We start from the raw sequence: 15725 nt of genomic DNA, 5'->3' as shown, positions 1-15725 counted from the left end.
ACCTAATGTGGAACTTAATGAATAAACATCTTGTCAGAAAAGGCTCTAAGAAAACAAAATCCCTGTTCTAAAAATGATCCAAACTTGAATGTTAATATCATTGTTATAGTTTTAGAATAAAAACAAAGGTGCACAGAACTTTGAAATTCACCTAAAAAACACAAAGCATTCTCACAATTGGCGGGAGTCTCTTTTATTGTCTGAAACATTTAGGACAGTTTTCATGGTCATCGAGATAAGGATTAATCCAACTTGCCTGCCTCAATTTCAACTATACCAAGCAAAAATGCAAAGAAATTCTTAAGTCCCTCAATTCCACAAGCGATTCAAAAGACAATATGCAATGGCATGGCCTATAAAGCAACAACAAAAACGCGATGAGTTTTCCCACAATAGTTCGTGCGTATCTGAAATCTGAAGAAATATGTCCCTTCGCTGAGTCTGATTTACATTCCACTCCTTCACACAAACAGTGAGCCCTCAGCATATACTTTTAAGGAAAAGAGGCTTAACAGATCTAAGCCAACTAAAAGGCATGAAAACCCTTCACCATAAGGCCAGTCCAGTTCTAAAGCTCTTGGTCAACCAAATCCTTTTGCTTTTGGCCAACTGTGCCACCATGATTCTTGGCCAATCAAAAGAGGCTCATGGAAACTGGATGACCCACAGGACCCAGATGATTCCAGCTTATCCACACAGCAGATGACGTGCAAGTAACCACTTCAAGTATTTCGAATGCATCTTAGTGCTATTTTTAACAGCTTATTCTTCTTTAACTTTGTTCCACAATTTCAGAATAAAATTAATAGCAATAGAAATGAAAGGCAGTTCGCTTTCCTTGAACACTGTGGACAGGAAGTAGTGCAAAGGAGCTGAGGATGAGCTAGGCAGTAGGAAAGAGTGTCCCTCTGCCAACAATGCTTGTGGAGATGAATGAAAGGTATTTGTACTCCAAGCCTCAGAATAAACCATGATCAACCATCCAGGCACATGTGGACATTATGGGACAGCAGGGAGCAAATGTACCTCCACCAGGACAAAAGTGCCAGAACACCCCAAGCATCCCTAATTAGCTCAAGCATTTGGAATATGTAAAGGGGGTTGTTTGTATCAGCCCAGTTGATGCGCCTGTGCATCCTAACTGCCACGTAATTCCAATTTCACCAAAGAAGCCAAACACTGCCAGCATATGGCGCCAGTGACAGCAAACCAAAGGCACAGTCCTTAATTTCAGTCTAACAATTCATAGCCACCAGGAGACTTGACGAGGAAGAAATAAACAGAACTGGACACACAGACCCAACCCACAGCAGTCACACTTGCCCAGTGTGTGCTCCCTCCTAAACAGGGCAGTAATCCCAAATGACACCAAGCACAAAGGGGTATAAAGGGTGGTGATGGGAGGGGAGAAGTGCTCCTAGAGACCTACCTTGCAGAAGGGCTCCGTTTCTCTTGAAGAAGGTACTGCCTGGCCAGATAGGTGGACCTGATGTGCTGAAACAGAAGAGAACAAACATAAGGCCCATCTCATTACATTCACTCACTCAGAACAATCCCTTCTCCAAACAACCACTCAAAATGGCCTCAACGGAGCAAAACCAACCAACCAAGAAACAAAAACAAACTGGAAAATAAAGTGTTGGTCAGCCTGTAGAGAAATTGTACATTGCTGCTGGGAATGTAAAACGGTACAAGAAGTTCCTCACTAAGATAAATAGAATTGCTATATGACCTGGCAATTCCACTTCTAGGTATATATCCAACAGAATTGGAAACAGGGACTCAAATAGGTACACCAATGTTCACAGTAGCACTATTCAAAATTGTCAAAAAGATGGAAACAACTCAAGGATCCATCAATAGGTGAATGGATTACACAAAATACAATAAATATCCACACAATGGAATATTATTCATCTATAAAAAGAAATGACATTCTGATTCTGCTACTACATGCATGAACCTTGGAAACATTATGCTAAGTGAAATAAGCCAGACACAAAAGGCAAGTATTGTATTATTCCATTCATATGAAATACCTAGACTGGGCAAATTCACAGAGACAGGGATTGATTAGAGGTTACTAGAGGCTGGGGGTAGTGGGCACGGGAAGTTTTCACCTAATGGGTACAGGGTTTCTGTTTGGGGAAATGAAAAAATTTTGGAAATAGATAGTATTGTTGGTTGCACAGTTTTGTGAATGTAATTCATGCCACTGAAACTGTACACTTAAAATGGCAAAAATTTTAAGTACATTTTATCACAATAAAAATTCGGACAAATGATCTCAAACCATTTTCCCAGCTGCTTGTTATTTACACCCTCTGAAAATGCACCTTTAAAAGCCATGAGGTTTGTTTTCTATAAATGGGCTCCATATTTAACAGTGCAGAGCCTGTCCATGTGGGTATTCTTATCTCTGGTAGGCTGGTTTCCATTTTGAAGCTGCTCACTCCTGGGCCCTGAAATTATCTGTCAGGTAAACGAAACAAAATGGCAACTCCACATGCTTCAACATCATAACTTATAACTTAAGAATAATTACTAACATTTTCATAATTTTATGACTTTATGAGGCAAAAGAACTCCTGTCCGTGTATTCTGAGACCAGAATGTGCTGACACTTCCTGGGGCCACCTGCCCGTTATAAGTGCCAACTGGCCTTTCTTGGCATTTCCACCGTAGGATCGTTAATACACAGACATGACCTTGCTCAACTCCCTCCCACACCCCAGTCTTTTGTTTCTTATTCTGTTTTCAATTTCTTGGCTTAAGATGTTGCATTCCAACCCCTATAAAACATTCTGTAGATACGTTACCACCCATGGTCCGGGTAACAGGAAAAGCAAGAAAATAAGAAGGATCAATATATCACAAAGACACTTACTGTATTTTCAGGCGAGCATTTCCACTGTTTTAAGATACCCAGTGAAAGACTTTATAAGCAAGCCAGTCTTAGTAAAATATCCTTAAAGCGGAAAATACATTATCCTAAGTCAAGGATTGGTTTAGATTAATGTCAGAAAGTACTTAGTCAAAAATATTACTACATCCAACTGGAGAGCCAGTGTAAATTACTTTCATCAAAACATACATGGCTAATGAGATTGGTTAATGCATTATCAATCACCTTCAACATTATACAAATAAAAAAGTTGGTCTGAATAATATATTTGTAAGTTGGGTGAGAACATACACACACAAACAGGAGAAGACATCTGAATGGCTGGACAATGAACACTCAGACAGCCAACGAGGCTCTCCGGTACTGCAGGATAGCCATGCTGTTAAGAAGAAATGCAGATAGAACATTTTGCTGACCAGGATTTCATTTTCAGATGCACAAACAGCGAGCAGGTTTAGGGATATGTTACATGATTGGGGAGGAGGAGTGAGAGTAGAAGGAAAGAAGGTCACCTCTGCTGGTGAACAAACTCTGTGCACCTTGATGTAAACGAACCTTTTTGTTATATTCTGTTTGCTTGGTTTGGGGGCCACTAGACTTGGAGTAAGCAAGAACCACATATCTCAGCTCTGGCTTTCTCTGCAGCCCTGATTTTCAGCTCTGGTGCTTGTGTTCCCAGGAGTTGCACAGGACGACGGTGGGTTGAGCTGGGGTCTCGGCTGCAGGACGGTGACTGCAAGCCAATTTCTTTCTATCTGATTCCTCTGCTTTTCCATTTTACGGCTTTTAAGGCTCAGAGTTGCATAAAGAATAGCACATGTTAAAATGGTTAAGATTATCTTTTAACAACTCCAGCCAGCTCCTGGGATTTTATCATCTTATTTTTATAAAAAGCCGGAAACAGCAGGCTTCCTGTTGCCAACACTGAATCACCTGATTTATAAAGATCTTTAAAAAACTGAGGCCTTCATTATAGAGGAGTTGGTGTTTCTAGAGAATTCAGTAATTGAGTATTACTGCAGGAGCTTGAATATCCAGCTTACTTCCATTCAAATCTCCTCTTTATCCTGACCCTGATTTGGCTGAAAACTGAGTAGACATCAGGGATGGAGCAAATGTGGGGAACTGAGGTCAGATAAATCCAGTGGTTTAGATAAGGAAAATTCTCCATGTGATAAAAACCTACCTAAAGATTTCTGAAACATCCCTTTAATGCACTTAAGTCACTCATCACTATTCTACAGTTGTTCTGCTGTGCTCCCCATCTAATCTGTACCCCAGCAGTGGGGAGCGATTGGGCCTGACCACCCACCTTCTCTTCCCCAACCCCCACGGGAACTAATGAATTCACACGAGGTCTGTTTCCAGCTCAGGTTAAGCCAGTTCCTGCCATGCTAACTGCAAAGCTTTCGAGCTTATCCACTCCATATTTTACCTTCTTCTTTATATGGATGGTCCCTCAAAATGATATCCTCTAACTGGGAGGAGATTCAAGAATTTATTAAGTGCCTGTTGAGAATGGTGCTTGGTGCTGACAAAGATGTGGAGGAAAAAAATTAAAAAAAACAAACAAACATATTTCATGGCCTCTGGGAAGTGACTCTCATACCTACCCAGCTCTAAGCTCCAATGAGTCTATCTAAAGAGACACTAGAGCGAGGCCAGTGGTTATGACTCCAGGGGCTGCAGGTGGGGGGAACGGAGGGTGTAAAGTGATTCGTTTCTCCATCTGGAGACATCCTGACTACCTGGACTTTAAAAGCTCACAGTGTGTTTTAACAAAAAGAAAAAAGAAAAAAGTTGTATTGACCTGCTTTAAAGCATATATGAATCCTAGGAATTCAAAGTAGTCACTGGACATTGAGGCCACTTCACAAACTACCCATTCATGTGGCAAGTCAAGAGGAAGGGAGGCTGTGAGTGGGGGTGGGGTTTGCAGGGGGAGGATGAGGTGCTCGCCACATCCTGGCACTTAAATGTCAGTAACCTATGAACGGTGACTGCTGTGAAAACTGGCTGCTGGGCCCCCCTGAAACCCTGACACTGCGATAGCAAGTTACCACTTAGCACAATAATTGATACTTTTCCACGGGATCCTCTAATCCTGAGGTGGGAGGCAGGGCAGAAATCACCTTTTCCCAATTCTACAGACGAGGAGATGGAGGCCCCAAGAACTGAAGGGATATATAGCTAATTAGTGACCAGCCCAAGACCCATCTAGGCTTCTGGAGCCAGCCTGCTGCACCAGAGAGTGACATCACAAACCAAAGGCCCCCAATTTTTTTTTCTAATCTCTCAGTTTCTAGCACTACACTCTTAGCTCTCCTGCCCAGTGGAAGAAGGTTGTGGATGGTATTTTGCTAGGAATCCCTCCAAGGCAGACTCCCAGGCTAGAAAAAGCAGTCGGGCTTTCCACATGTGAAAGACAGACACACAGGCATGTATGAGCAGAAACAACCCGACACTGGCGCCACAAATGTCTCGTTTCAATAACACGCTAATAAAATCCCATGACCTTCTGCAGTAGGAGCCAAACCACCTTCATGAGAGAGGAAGCAGACCAACAGGTTAAGAAGGCTCTGCTTGCCAAAAAGGCAGGCTGTGAACCGGCATTTGAGAACCCTGATCCAGCTGAGCTTTAAGCCAGGGCTGAGCCGGCAAATCCCAAGAGATGGGCAATACGGCCCTCCGCAGCGCCCCGGTGCCTGCTCTAGATCATACCTCGGGCCTCGCAACTCTCAGCTGCATGATTTTGAACTCCCAAAGGAAAGGGAACCCCATCCATCAACAGGTCTTCCAGCTCCAAGATGGCTCTCGGCATAAGGATGTGATGTGCCATGTGCTGTTCTCCACACCCATGACCTTTAATCACTGTGAGAACCGGCTGGATTGTAACCGAGGCTCTGGGAGGTTCTGGAGAGACCGGCCCCTGGATTCTGCAGCCTGGAGTCTCCGTGGGTCACACAAAAAGCAAATGAAGAAAGGCACTTTTCTCGAAGAACCCAGCAGCCAAATGTGAACTGGTTTATCAAAAAGACAGAGTAGGAAGGAATCTGGAAGTGACCAAATCATCGGCTGCAGCTCCGATCCTCCCCTGCAGTTAGCATCTAGGCTGAGCGCCACAAGGTTCCTCTTAGACCAGAAGGGTCCACAGCACACTTCAGGACAAAGCTCAAAGAGACTGCGGAAAAGAAAAGGGACGTACGGAGAATAACTTGTGCGAACAGCACCTAGAGGCCAGAGCTCGCCCTCTACTCTTTAAGCCCCTGAGTGCAGGCTCCAGGTATGTTTTTGGAACCAGAAATGGAGACAGAGGGCAATCCCTTTGGAGGTGTGATATCCACCAACAGTTGGAGTTTTTCCAGGAATAAAATAGTTGAAGCAGTTATAAAGGGGGATTCCCTGAAAAAAATACTTACAAATTCTACTGTTTTCACTTCTAACCAGGTTTTATTACCAGGAAATAATAGAAAAACAAATATGACCTAAGGATGCACTAACAAAATTTGGATAGAGAGACGTGTGAGAAGGTCTCAAGCTTTGGAAAATATTCACAATTTGAGAAGAATCATTCAGAGAGCAGCTAAACATCGAGAATTCTCAGGGACATTCCTGACAGTCTTTTACAACCTTCCAGATAATAAAATCTGAGCATCCTGGCATTCATACGGATCTTAGCGGCCACTTGGTCCAATCCAAAGTGTGGTGGAGACAGCACAGGATTTGGAATCAGAGAATTTATCTGTGCAAACCACAGGCTGAAAGCGTCCACTTGCCTAAGTCTCAATCCCATGTCTGCAAATTGGGGGTAAGGACAGTATCGAGTGGATGAGAATGAAACGAAAAAGAGACGCTCTGTAAACTGCAGAAATCCCCGGGGCAGTCTTGATGACGAGAACACTGATGTTTAGAGAAGTGAAGTGACTTGCTCAATGCCACGCGGCGACCTGGTGACAGCTCCTGGCTTGGCACCTGAGCCTTCTGATCAGTCCCGTGTATGGCTGGTCGACTCTCCCAGGTCCACTCTTGGCTTCATCCCTGTGGCAGATGAGGTAACTGCACTTGACATCTTCTTTCTTTAATGAAGAGTTTAGATCTCCTAATGCAAATGTTCCTCAGTCCAAAGCAGGGGTGATCAGCTTCTAAAAATCAATAGGCTGGAAGAAGCAGCTTGGCAGAAGACACCTACCCTAAAGAAAGCTAAAATCAAGATTCCTCCATAGATCCAAACCTTTCGGGGTCATGTCATCAAGAGGTCCAAGAACAGGTGAAAATATACAGCACTGACCACCGTCAGGAAGGCATTCCTGAGACAACCGGACAACTACCGCCTGGGACCACAAAAGTCACAACTGAGAGACTATCAAGATTATTCTGAGGGCAAAATACTGAAAACAGTAAGAAATGGAATCACTTTGCTACCTTAGCCACATATTAAAAATGGAGGCTCACGGTAACTTCAGCAGAAACAACCTGCAGATAGTCCTTGTGTGCCCAAGGCCCTGGATATGCAGGAGGCTGGGAGAATCCGACACAGATGGCAGCTGTGTGGCACAAGGTCGATTTTTGTTATTTTTAAGCTATCAGTTGTTTCGTAATGTTCCACAATGCATGCCACGAGGTTTAGGGCCTCACTCCTCGGCCACTTTCGAGTACTGCTGTTGACCTGCAGTGGGGTTTCTTAACCTCTGTGTTATTGCCATTTTGGGCTGGATAATTCCTTGCTGTAGGCTGCCCTGTGCCTTGTAGGACGTTTGGCAGCAGCCCTGGCCTCCACCCACTGGGTGCCAGTGGCCCCTCTCCCCTGCTAGGCATGACATGCAAATATGTCTCAAGACACTGTCAAGTGTCTGCAGTTGAGAACCACTGTCCTGGTGCAATGCACCTAAGCTGGTCCCGATCTCTCCATTCATCAAGTCCCAAATCTCCCTCCTCTTTTCTACAACCAAACACATTCCACAGAGGCTCACTCATCCTCTGTTATTTCCTCCTGCATCTGCACCTCCTTCCTTGCCAAAACAGCAGCCCTACTGCGCTTCTTGTACTCCCTCTTTTACCTTTCATCTCCACTGGCCTCTCCCCCTCGGACTCATAACTTCTTGTCTTAGCATCATCAGACATGAACCAGTCTCCAAATCTGCTCTGCTCACATTATGACTCTGCTGTCCCCTAAAAAACCCCATAAGCCTGGGGCTGAAGGCCCAACCTCTCCCCCTTCATGTCACCATCTCCTCTTGCTGTCAGAGGTCCCCAGAGACTCCCAATCACCCTGACTTGCCAGGACAGCTGCCCTCGGTGCCACTACAGGCTTTCTCCTCCCCACTCTGTGCCATTCCACACGCCCTCAAATAAAACGCTCCATTTTCCTCTTCTGATTATATAAACTCTCTGTTACTTTTGAAACGGACTCTTTAACATCCTTTCTACTTGTAGTCTTCAAAACATCCTTCTGAGCCTGGTTCTCCTCCTCCTAGTCTCCTTCCTATATATTCTGCTAGCTCTCTGTCACCCTTGGCCTGGGATTATGGGCATCCCTAGAGTTGTAGCCCTCTCTTCCTTTCTAGTCATATTCCTTTCCTAGGAGAGGTTACTAATTTCTAATTTCTCAACTAGAGCCTGATCTCATCTCTGGACTCTGACTGTATCTCCAGCTGGCTCCTGGACACAGCACTCGACCATCCTACCATCCACTAATGAGGGGGTCTGGCTCCCCCTCCTCTGCCTTCCCTGCTGATCCTGCCCCTCTGGTTCTTTCCATCCTGCCCTGGATCTACCAGTGCACTTGGCCATCCTACCACAGGGGGCACTGGCTCCCAGAGATGCCCAGACACTGGGCTGTCTCTTTTCCTGAGTCCTTAACACCTACAACATCTATCAAATATTCATTGAGGGAATAAATGTCTACAGTTTTACTCAGCATTCCTCAAAACAGGACAAAAAGCCAATTCAGCCTTTGGTGAGCACCCTGTTAAAATATTCAGGTTCCAAATTCTGGAGTCGATGACATTTTCCTGTCCTATACCACCGGTCCTCTGCTATCGGTTCCTTCCAACCCTTTCTTTCTAATGTCTCCTGCACTTTTCCCTTCCTTTGTGTTTCCACTCCTGGTCCAAGTCACACTGAGATGTTTGAACTAGCATCCTCATAGGACTCCCCACACCCAGTTTCCCCCCATTCCATCCCAATCCACTGGGGTTCTCAAAATACAGTGTCCTCAAGTGGGCTTCCTGTTCAGATTTCACCCCAGGGTCTATATTAGGGGTTTACCATCGGGGTCTCCAGAAAATCCGCAGGAGGTGCCTCTGGTGCTGCCAACAGTGGGGACGGACACGATGGGGATCTAGGTGAGAGGGGCCCACTCACCGCAAGATCAACAAAGCAGCTCATGCTTCATGTGTCTTATGCATTGAGCTTCCACATAATACTCATTTGAAGAGTTTGGTGGTTACAAAAGCATGTGAAAACCAGCAGCTTATTATCAGGTACCATTGGTTTTCTGGCTCTCAGAAACCCTCATCATCTCTCCTAACACCTCTCCCTCAAGAACACACACATACCCCATACATTTCCAGGCCCTGCCCCAGCCAAGTCTGTCCCCTTCTGCCGCATTCTCATCCCTGTTCAAATCCCATCCATCCTTTAAGGCTCAATTCAAATCCTAGATCAATGGGAAAACTTATTCTGGTCACTCCCACCCTGGGACCTCTCCCTCCTCTGAATTCTCTAGCAATTATTGGTCGTCCAGCTCATCTGGGAATTGACCACACTGTCTGTGTATCCCCTGTTCTGATGTCTTATACCTTTAAATCACTTTCCACAGGTGCGTGCACCTTACCTTTCCAGCAAAAGCAGAAATCCCAGGTGGGTGTGTAAGAAAGGGTTAAATTTAGCTTTCACATGAAGGTCACATGGAATGGGGAAGATGGAGATTGGGTGGAAGAGATGGCTTAAACTAGCCCCATGGTGAGGGGAAGGAAAGACAGAGAGAGCGAGCCTTGATGTAAGTCTAGAATCAGCGCCAGTTCCTTATATGGAAAGATAACCAGGGTTCCTGGAATATAAAAGAATGTGGGGGTATGGTCAAAGGCAGGAACTCTAGGCGAAACATTTGAACTAGCTAACTCTCTGATAGGCTGTACAATTCAAAATCTCAAAGGCAGGCTAGTTATCTCTCTCAGATAGTCTGTAACCCCTGGAGTACCCAGCCAATGGGGAAACAGGGGAGGGACATGTGTATTAGGTGTAGGATATAACTATCGCCATGTTTTTTGGGGGGCACACCTGCTATGTTTCTGGCTGTGCATCCCTTTTTGTAAGAGTGTGAATAAATTCTTTACTCCCCCACAACCAGGTGAGCGTTTTTAAGGCATAATGCTTGTTTGTAACAGGTGGAGACTGAGTTACTTCTCTCCAAGAACCTGGAAGGGTTTACTCCACCCCAGAGATTGGCAGCCATTATTTTACTAACTTACTTTGAAAAAACAGCAGTAATGCTACCTGCATATCTCCCCAAAAATTACTTCAAACATTAAGGATTTTTTAAAATTTCTTATAGACATAACTGAGTTTCTTACAAAGGAATCGGCCTATATAGCAATATTATTTCTTCTTTCTCTATGATCGTCTCAGATAAAAACTTAAAAATCTTTACAACTGGAAACAAAATTAAAAATCTCATCATTGATGGTAACAGGTTAGGTAATTTGGAATACTCTTTTCTGTGATTTCTTGATTACTTAGGAATATATAAATAACTAGAGAAGTACATGTATATTTTTGATAATATGGAATGCATGTTTGGGTATACTGAAGAAATTCTGCTTAAAACCACTGCTACAATTTTAGATGCATACAGCTCATGATACATCTTAGGAACAGATGCAAAAGGTGTTTATCATTATCTTTGTGCTACATGGTTACTAATTTTACATATGAAAACCAAGGCATCATTCAGCATAAAGTACATTATTTGCATGATATATTTGCATTTGTAAAACACCCACAGTTACTTTTACTGCTTAATGGGCCCCGTTTAAATGGGCCACTCTATATAAATGGAGCACACTGGTTCCCAACTCAATGGTGCTGATAAGAAAACTACTCCTTTTAAATGCAAATGAATCTACTAATCACAATTAAAATGGTGCAGTTGAGGAAAACTGAGCAGCTGTTCCAAGTGCTACAAGTCTAGAGCCGGTTTGGTTTGAGCTTAATCTCCAGAGCAGTCTGGGACGTCCCCAGAGGACATCTGCCCAGCGGCCCTGGGATAAACTCCACTTTTCCAAAGGGGCTGGAGGGAGGGGAAGCAGCTCCTGAATCTGGGCCCACTGTGCAAGTGTGGGCACCTGCAGGACCGGATCTGATCCAGTCTGGTTCAGGGACGGATGAGGAGTGGAAGGGAGGGCTGCTACCATGGAACTCACAGAGGAAAGGGAAGGCACACACAGGACAAGTTTAGTAACCGTTTAAGACCTGGATCTGATTAAGGCCACGAGGCAGCACAAGGGACACTCCCAAATGGCCAATGCTGGGGCCCCTCCGTCCCAAGGGAGCCTCCTTCTCTCTCACTCATCCATTCACTGAACAAACATGTTTTTGCACCTGCTATGGAGACACAGCAACGAAGAAACTGTCCTGTCCTCTGAGAGTCAGAGACACGGATGGGTAAATAGGTAAAATAAAGGACTCATGTTGTACCGTGGATGACAAACAGCTCTGGATACAGAGCTGCAAGAGCACTGCCTTTGGGTCTCTAGCTTGATTACTATGCCATAAATGAAAGTAGACACTAGAACCGTCCAGCCAGCTTCCCTCTGGATGGGTGGAAACCATCAACGATCCCTCTTCCACGAGATCCACGATGACTCCTCTGACCATCAACAGTCCCCTTTCTCTACACCTCAAGAGTGTTGCTGCTGTACATCGACTTCAGTACTGCCTGTCCTGCTGGTCCCCAGCTGCCTCCCCAGAGAACACTTTTCCAAACTGTCTTCCACCTTGTTGGATGCTCAGCTTGGGGCCTGGTATACAGTATGTGCTCAACAAATGCTGGCTCTTTTCAAAGGCCAGAGAGCAGCCCCCGATATATACTCTCTGTTGCACTCAGGGGAGTAGAAACCTGCAGCCCTCGCTCCATTCCATGGAATTCCTTCATCTCAGCATCACTGCCCTACAAATGCAGAAACCCACGCTCTTCAAGGAGCAGCCTGTCCAATGATGGTAAGTTACTCAGGAACATCTCTGAGGCCTTCCCCTCTGGCCACACTGGCCCCAGAGGGGAACGGGGGTGGCTGTGGCTGGGCTGGAGGGGTGCAGAGATGGAGGAAGCCCAGCCCTTCTCTCTTTCCCTTGGCAATGGCCCTCCTGGATCTTGACAATAGTGCAAAAGAACAGATGGATCTGATTGGGAACTTGGGGACGATGTCTGTATGTCTGGAGGGCTTTGAGACAAGTGGCGTAGGTGAAACCTCTAGCTAAAATCTACTCCTATAAGAGGAAATGCTTCTTGATAAAAATATAATTTCACCTTGAACTCAATGGCAGGTTTTGTAAATCACTGGGCCATCTCCCACCACTCAGAAGCAAGAGGGGCCTGCCACACCCCCACCTTCTGTCCCACATACAGCCCCATACAGATGAGGCTAATGATATTACCCTATTATTCCACTGAACGAATGCAACTCTCAGAGAAAGTACCTCAGTAAAAGAGACCAATGTCACCATGACCTATTTATCTTTCAGGCTTTTAGAGATCAAGAGATATAAACATTTTATCCAAGTTTTTGACACAATCTGATTCCTGATACGTCCTGCAAAACTGAAAACCCATCCCAGGCAGGAAAATAACTGATTTGTGGGGAAACTGACTTACCTTAATTATGCATTTCCTCCCTTGCAGGGCCAGTCCCTTTGCAAACCCACCCAGGATGAGGGATGTCAAAGCTGATCTTAGAAAGTTGATGATATAAATCCACACCTCTGTCTAAATACCGTATCAAGATTACTAAATCCAGACACTCAAATGCTGAAGGCGAATGTAAGAGAGAGTAGAGAAGTTTTTTTTTGGATGAAACATTTTTCCCTGTGGTTGATTAGATCTATTTATGGCTGGCTGAAAAGCTACATAAGGAATTTTAAATTTCCAAAAAGCAATCTCTTATGTATGCAGAGGCAACAAATATTGTGACCAGCATCAGCACCTAAACTATGTATTTGTCCTGATACTTCCAACTGAGCATGAAGCTGCCGTAGATCTCTGGCCCTATCACCAGAGAAGCTCCTTCTACATCTTCCTCCCCACGTGATCCTGACCACTTCCCCTATCACCTGGACCAAGTCGGTCACTTGTCCATGACTTCTATCCTCACATGGCCCATGTGTTTCCCATGTTGCATTGGGAAAACCAAAGAGGAAATGGTTGGGAAATCCAAGGGCACCGATCTTCCAACGAGCTTGTGGGCTATGACATAACAGAATTCTATATACCTAATGCTTAATACCCATTTGATTCTTCTAGAAAAGTTACACAAACATCCACTCCTTCCATTAAAGGAAAGTGAAGAAAATAGTGTTGCTAAACTTGCATAACAGTATTAAGTTCAAAGAGAACACAGGTTCAAATAAAGGATGTCACTAGTGAGACATGAGCTTTATAAAATTTAGTAGTAAATGGTGGCTCTTCAGAACATTTCTTCTTAGATATAAACAATAAGGGTGTGATGGGTTTTATTTTTCTTTCTGGTTTTGTTTTTTGTGGTATTTTGTTCTGCACTTCCCTCTTCTTTGGATTCATATGACATATAAGAATTAGCACATGATATAAGCTTTAAATTTTTTCAGGAGCACTTCAGCTATCTGAAATGTTGGGGAAACTTGACTCCCACTTACAGACCATGCTTGCTGGTCATTATCCTCACTCCGCAAGTCCACTGACAACAAGCAGGATGCAATTCCCTTCCGGGGCTCACACCTTCCCACCTGTGCTAACTGGCCTGAGAGCTCCTGAAAGGTTCAAGTCATCCTCCTGTACCTGCCTGTAGAGCCCTGCACAAAATCAGGTTCAAAAAGGTAGTCACAATATGCTACTTCTGTACCTTCTACCCACCCCTCTCTGTCCCCATCCGCTCTCCTCAAAGGCAAAGCCCAAAGAAGTCACATGTCATCCATGTTGGGACTGCTGTCCCAGCCTCAGCCTTTCTAGAGAAGATAACTTGTTTCGGACATCCTTGTAACATTCACAGGAAACTGGTACTTCCTATTTGCAGATGCGAAGAACTTTTTCACTAGTGTATTGGTTTCTCAGAGCTGCCATCACAAAATGACCACAAACTAGATGGTTTAAAACAACAGAAATATATTGTCTCACAGTTCTGGAGTCCAGAAGTTCAGAATCAAGGCGTTGGCAAGGCCACGCTCCATCTGAAGGCTCTAGGGGAGAAGCTCCTGGGCCTCTTCCGGCTTCTGGTGTCCCCAGGCCTTCCTTGGGTGGTGGCTGCACCCTTCCACTCTCTCTGCCTCTGCCTTCACTCGGCTGTCTCCTCTCTGTGTCTGAATGACTAGGTCTCTTTCTTCTTAGAAAGATGCCAGTCATATTGCATTGGGACCCACCCTAAAGCCAGTAGGACCTCATCTTCACGTGATTACATCTGCAAAGACCCTACTTCCAAATGAGGCCACGTTCAGAGGCACTGAGAGTTAGGACTTTAGCATATCTTTTGGGGGACACAACTAAACCCATAACAACTAGCCATGGCTCTACTTTTTGTATAATCTAGTTAAGCATGTGCTCAAAACCTCTTCCTGTCTCCCCATGGGCCATGGTCACTTCCAAGTTCTTCAGCCCTAAATGACTAGCTTGGTTTGCTCCAGCTTCATCTCCTTCTGCTCCTTGTATGCCAATACCAAGTTGCTCCTGGTGCCCCAAGAGCACCACAATGCCTCTTGCTTCTGTCTTTGCTCCCTCAGTTGCTCCTGCTTGGAACATCCTCTCCATCCCCCTTGACTTCTCAGCAAACTCTTGTGCATTCTTGAAAATACAGCTCCTCCCGTTATCTTTCTACCTCCCACCATGCCTGTCGTAGGTCCTGTCTCTCCTACACTGCCCATTTACGTGCATCTCACTGCAGTGTAATTTATTTATTTCGGTAGACAGACTGTGAGCTCCTTAGGACAATGACTGCCCTATGTGTCTACAAGTCCTCTGTGGCTGGCACAAAGCAGGTGTTCAAGAAACATTTGCTGAAAAAACTAGCCCTATAAAGCATATAGAGCTCGGATCATGATCCTCGTTTTATAGCTAAGAACACTTAATTCAGAGAAGTTAAGTCCCTTATGAGTGTTGTGCAGCTCATAAGTGACCAGGGCTCTCTCCACTGTACATGGTGCTGATATAACCCACCTCCCATTTCCTAGTGTCTCTTGAGCTTCATGATCTAAAGGAAATATAAAGGAAACAGGGGAAACAATACAAGCACTTTAAGTTTAGTGGATGTTTCTGAGCACCTATCTATCGCCTTCTTTTCAGAATGGACACCTAGAAGGACAGTCTTCTAATTCACTGTTATCAGTGCATCTAGTTTAACTCAGAGTCCAGGCAGCCAAGCGCTAAATTAACATTACTCTGTCTCTGAAGAGCTGACAGGGCTCTGCGCAGGGACAAGATGCCAGTGCAACTTTGAAGAAGCGATTTACACTGCCCTTTGTCTCCCATATAAATGGACTCAAGAGCTGCAGCAGTGCATAAATGATCCTTTCTTTCCACTGTTTATAGTTGAAAGCAGCCGTTTTCAGCTTCTTGCCGGTGATCACGCTGCTAAAAATA

General features: G+C 44.7%; 1 protein-coding gene across 10 annotated transcripts in view; it reads right to left on the bottom strand.

The window, feature by feature from the left end:
• FOXN3 (forkhead box N3) overlaps nucleotides 1-15725 on the bottom strand; it is a 387204-nt gene that overhangs the window by 116003 nt on the left and 255476 nt on the right. For all 10 annotated transcript variants that reach the window (XM_037832096.1, XM_037832095.1, XM_037832094.1 and 7 more), the window contains one exon: nucleotides 1430-1494. In XM_037832096.1, the coding sequence (XP_037688024.1) occupies nucleotides 1430-1494 (65 nt within the window). The remainder of the gene's footprint in view (nucleotides 1-1429; nucleotides 1495-15725) is intronic.

The sequence above is a fragment of the Choloepus didactylus genome, chromosome 4 (genome assembly GCF_015220235.1).
Source record: "Choloepus didactylus isolate mChoDid1 chromosome 4, mChoDid1.pri, whole genome shotgun sequence".
Taxonomy (NCBI): Eukaryota; Metazoa; Chordata; class Mammalia; order Pilosa; family Megalonychidae; genus Choloepus; species Choloepus didactylus.
Note: the sequence above shows the minus strand (reverse complement) of the source record. Positions and strands in the feature narration are given on the sequence as shown.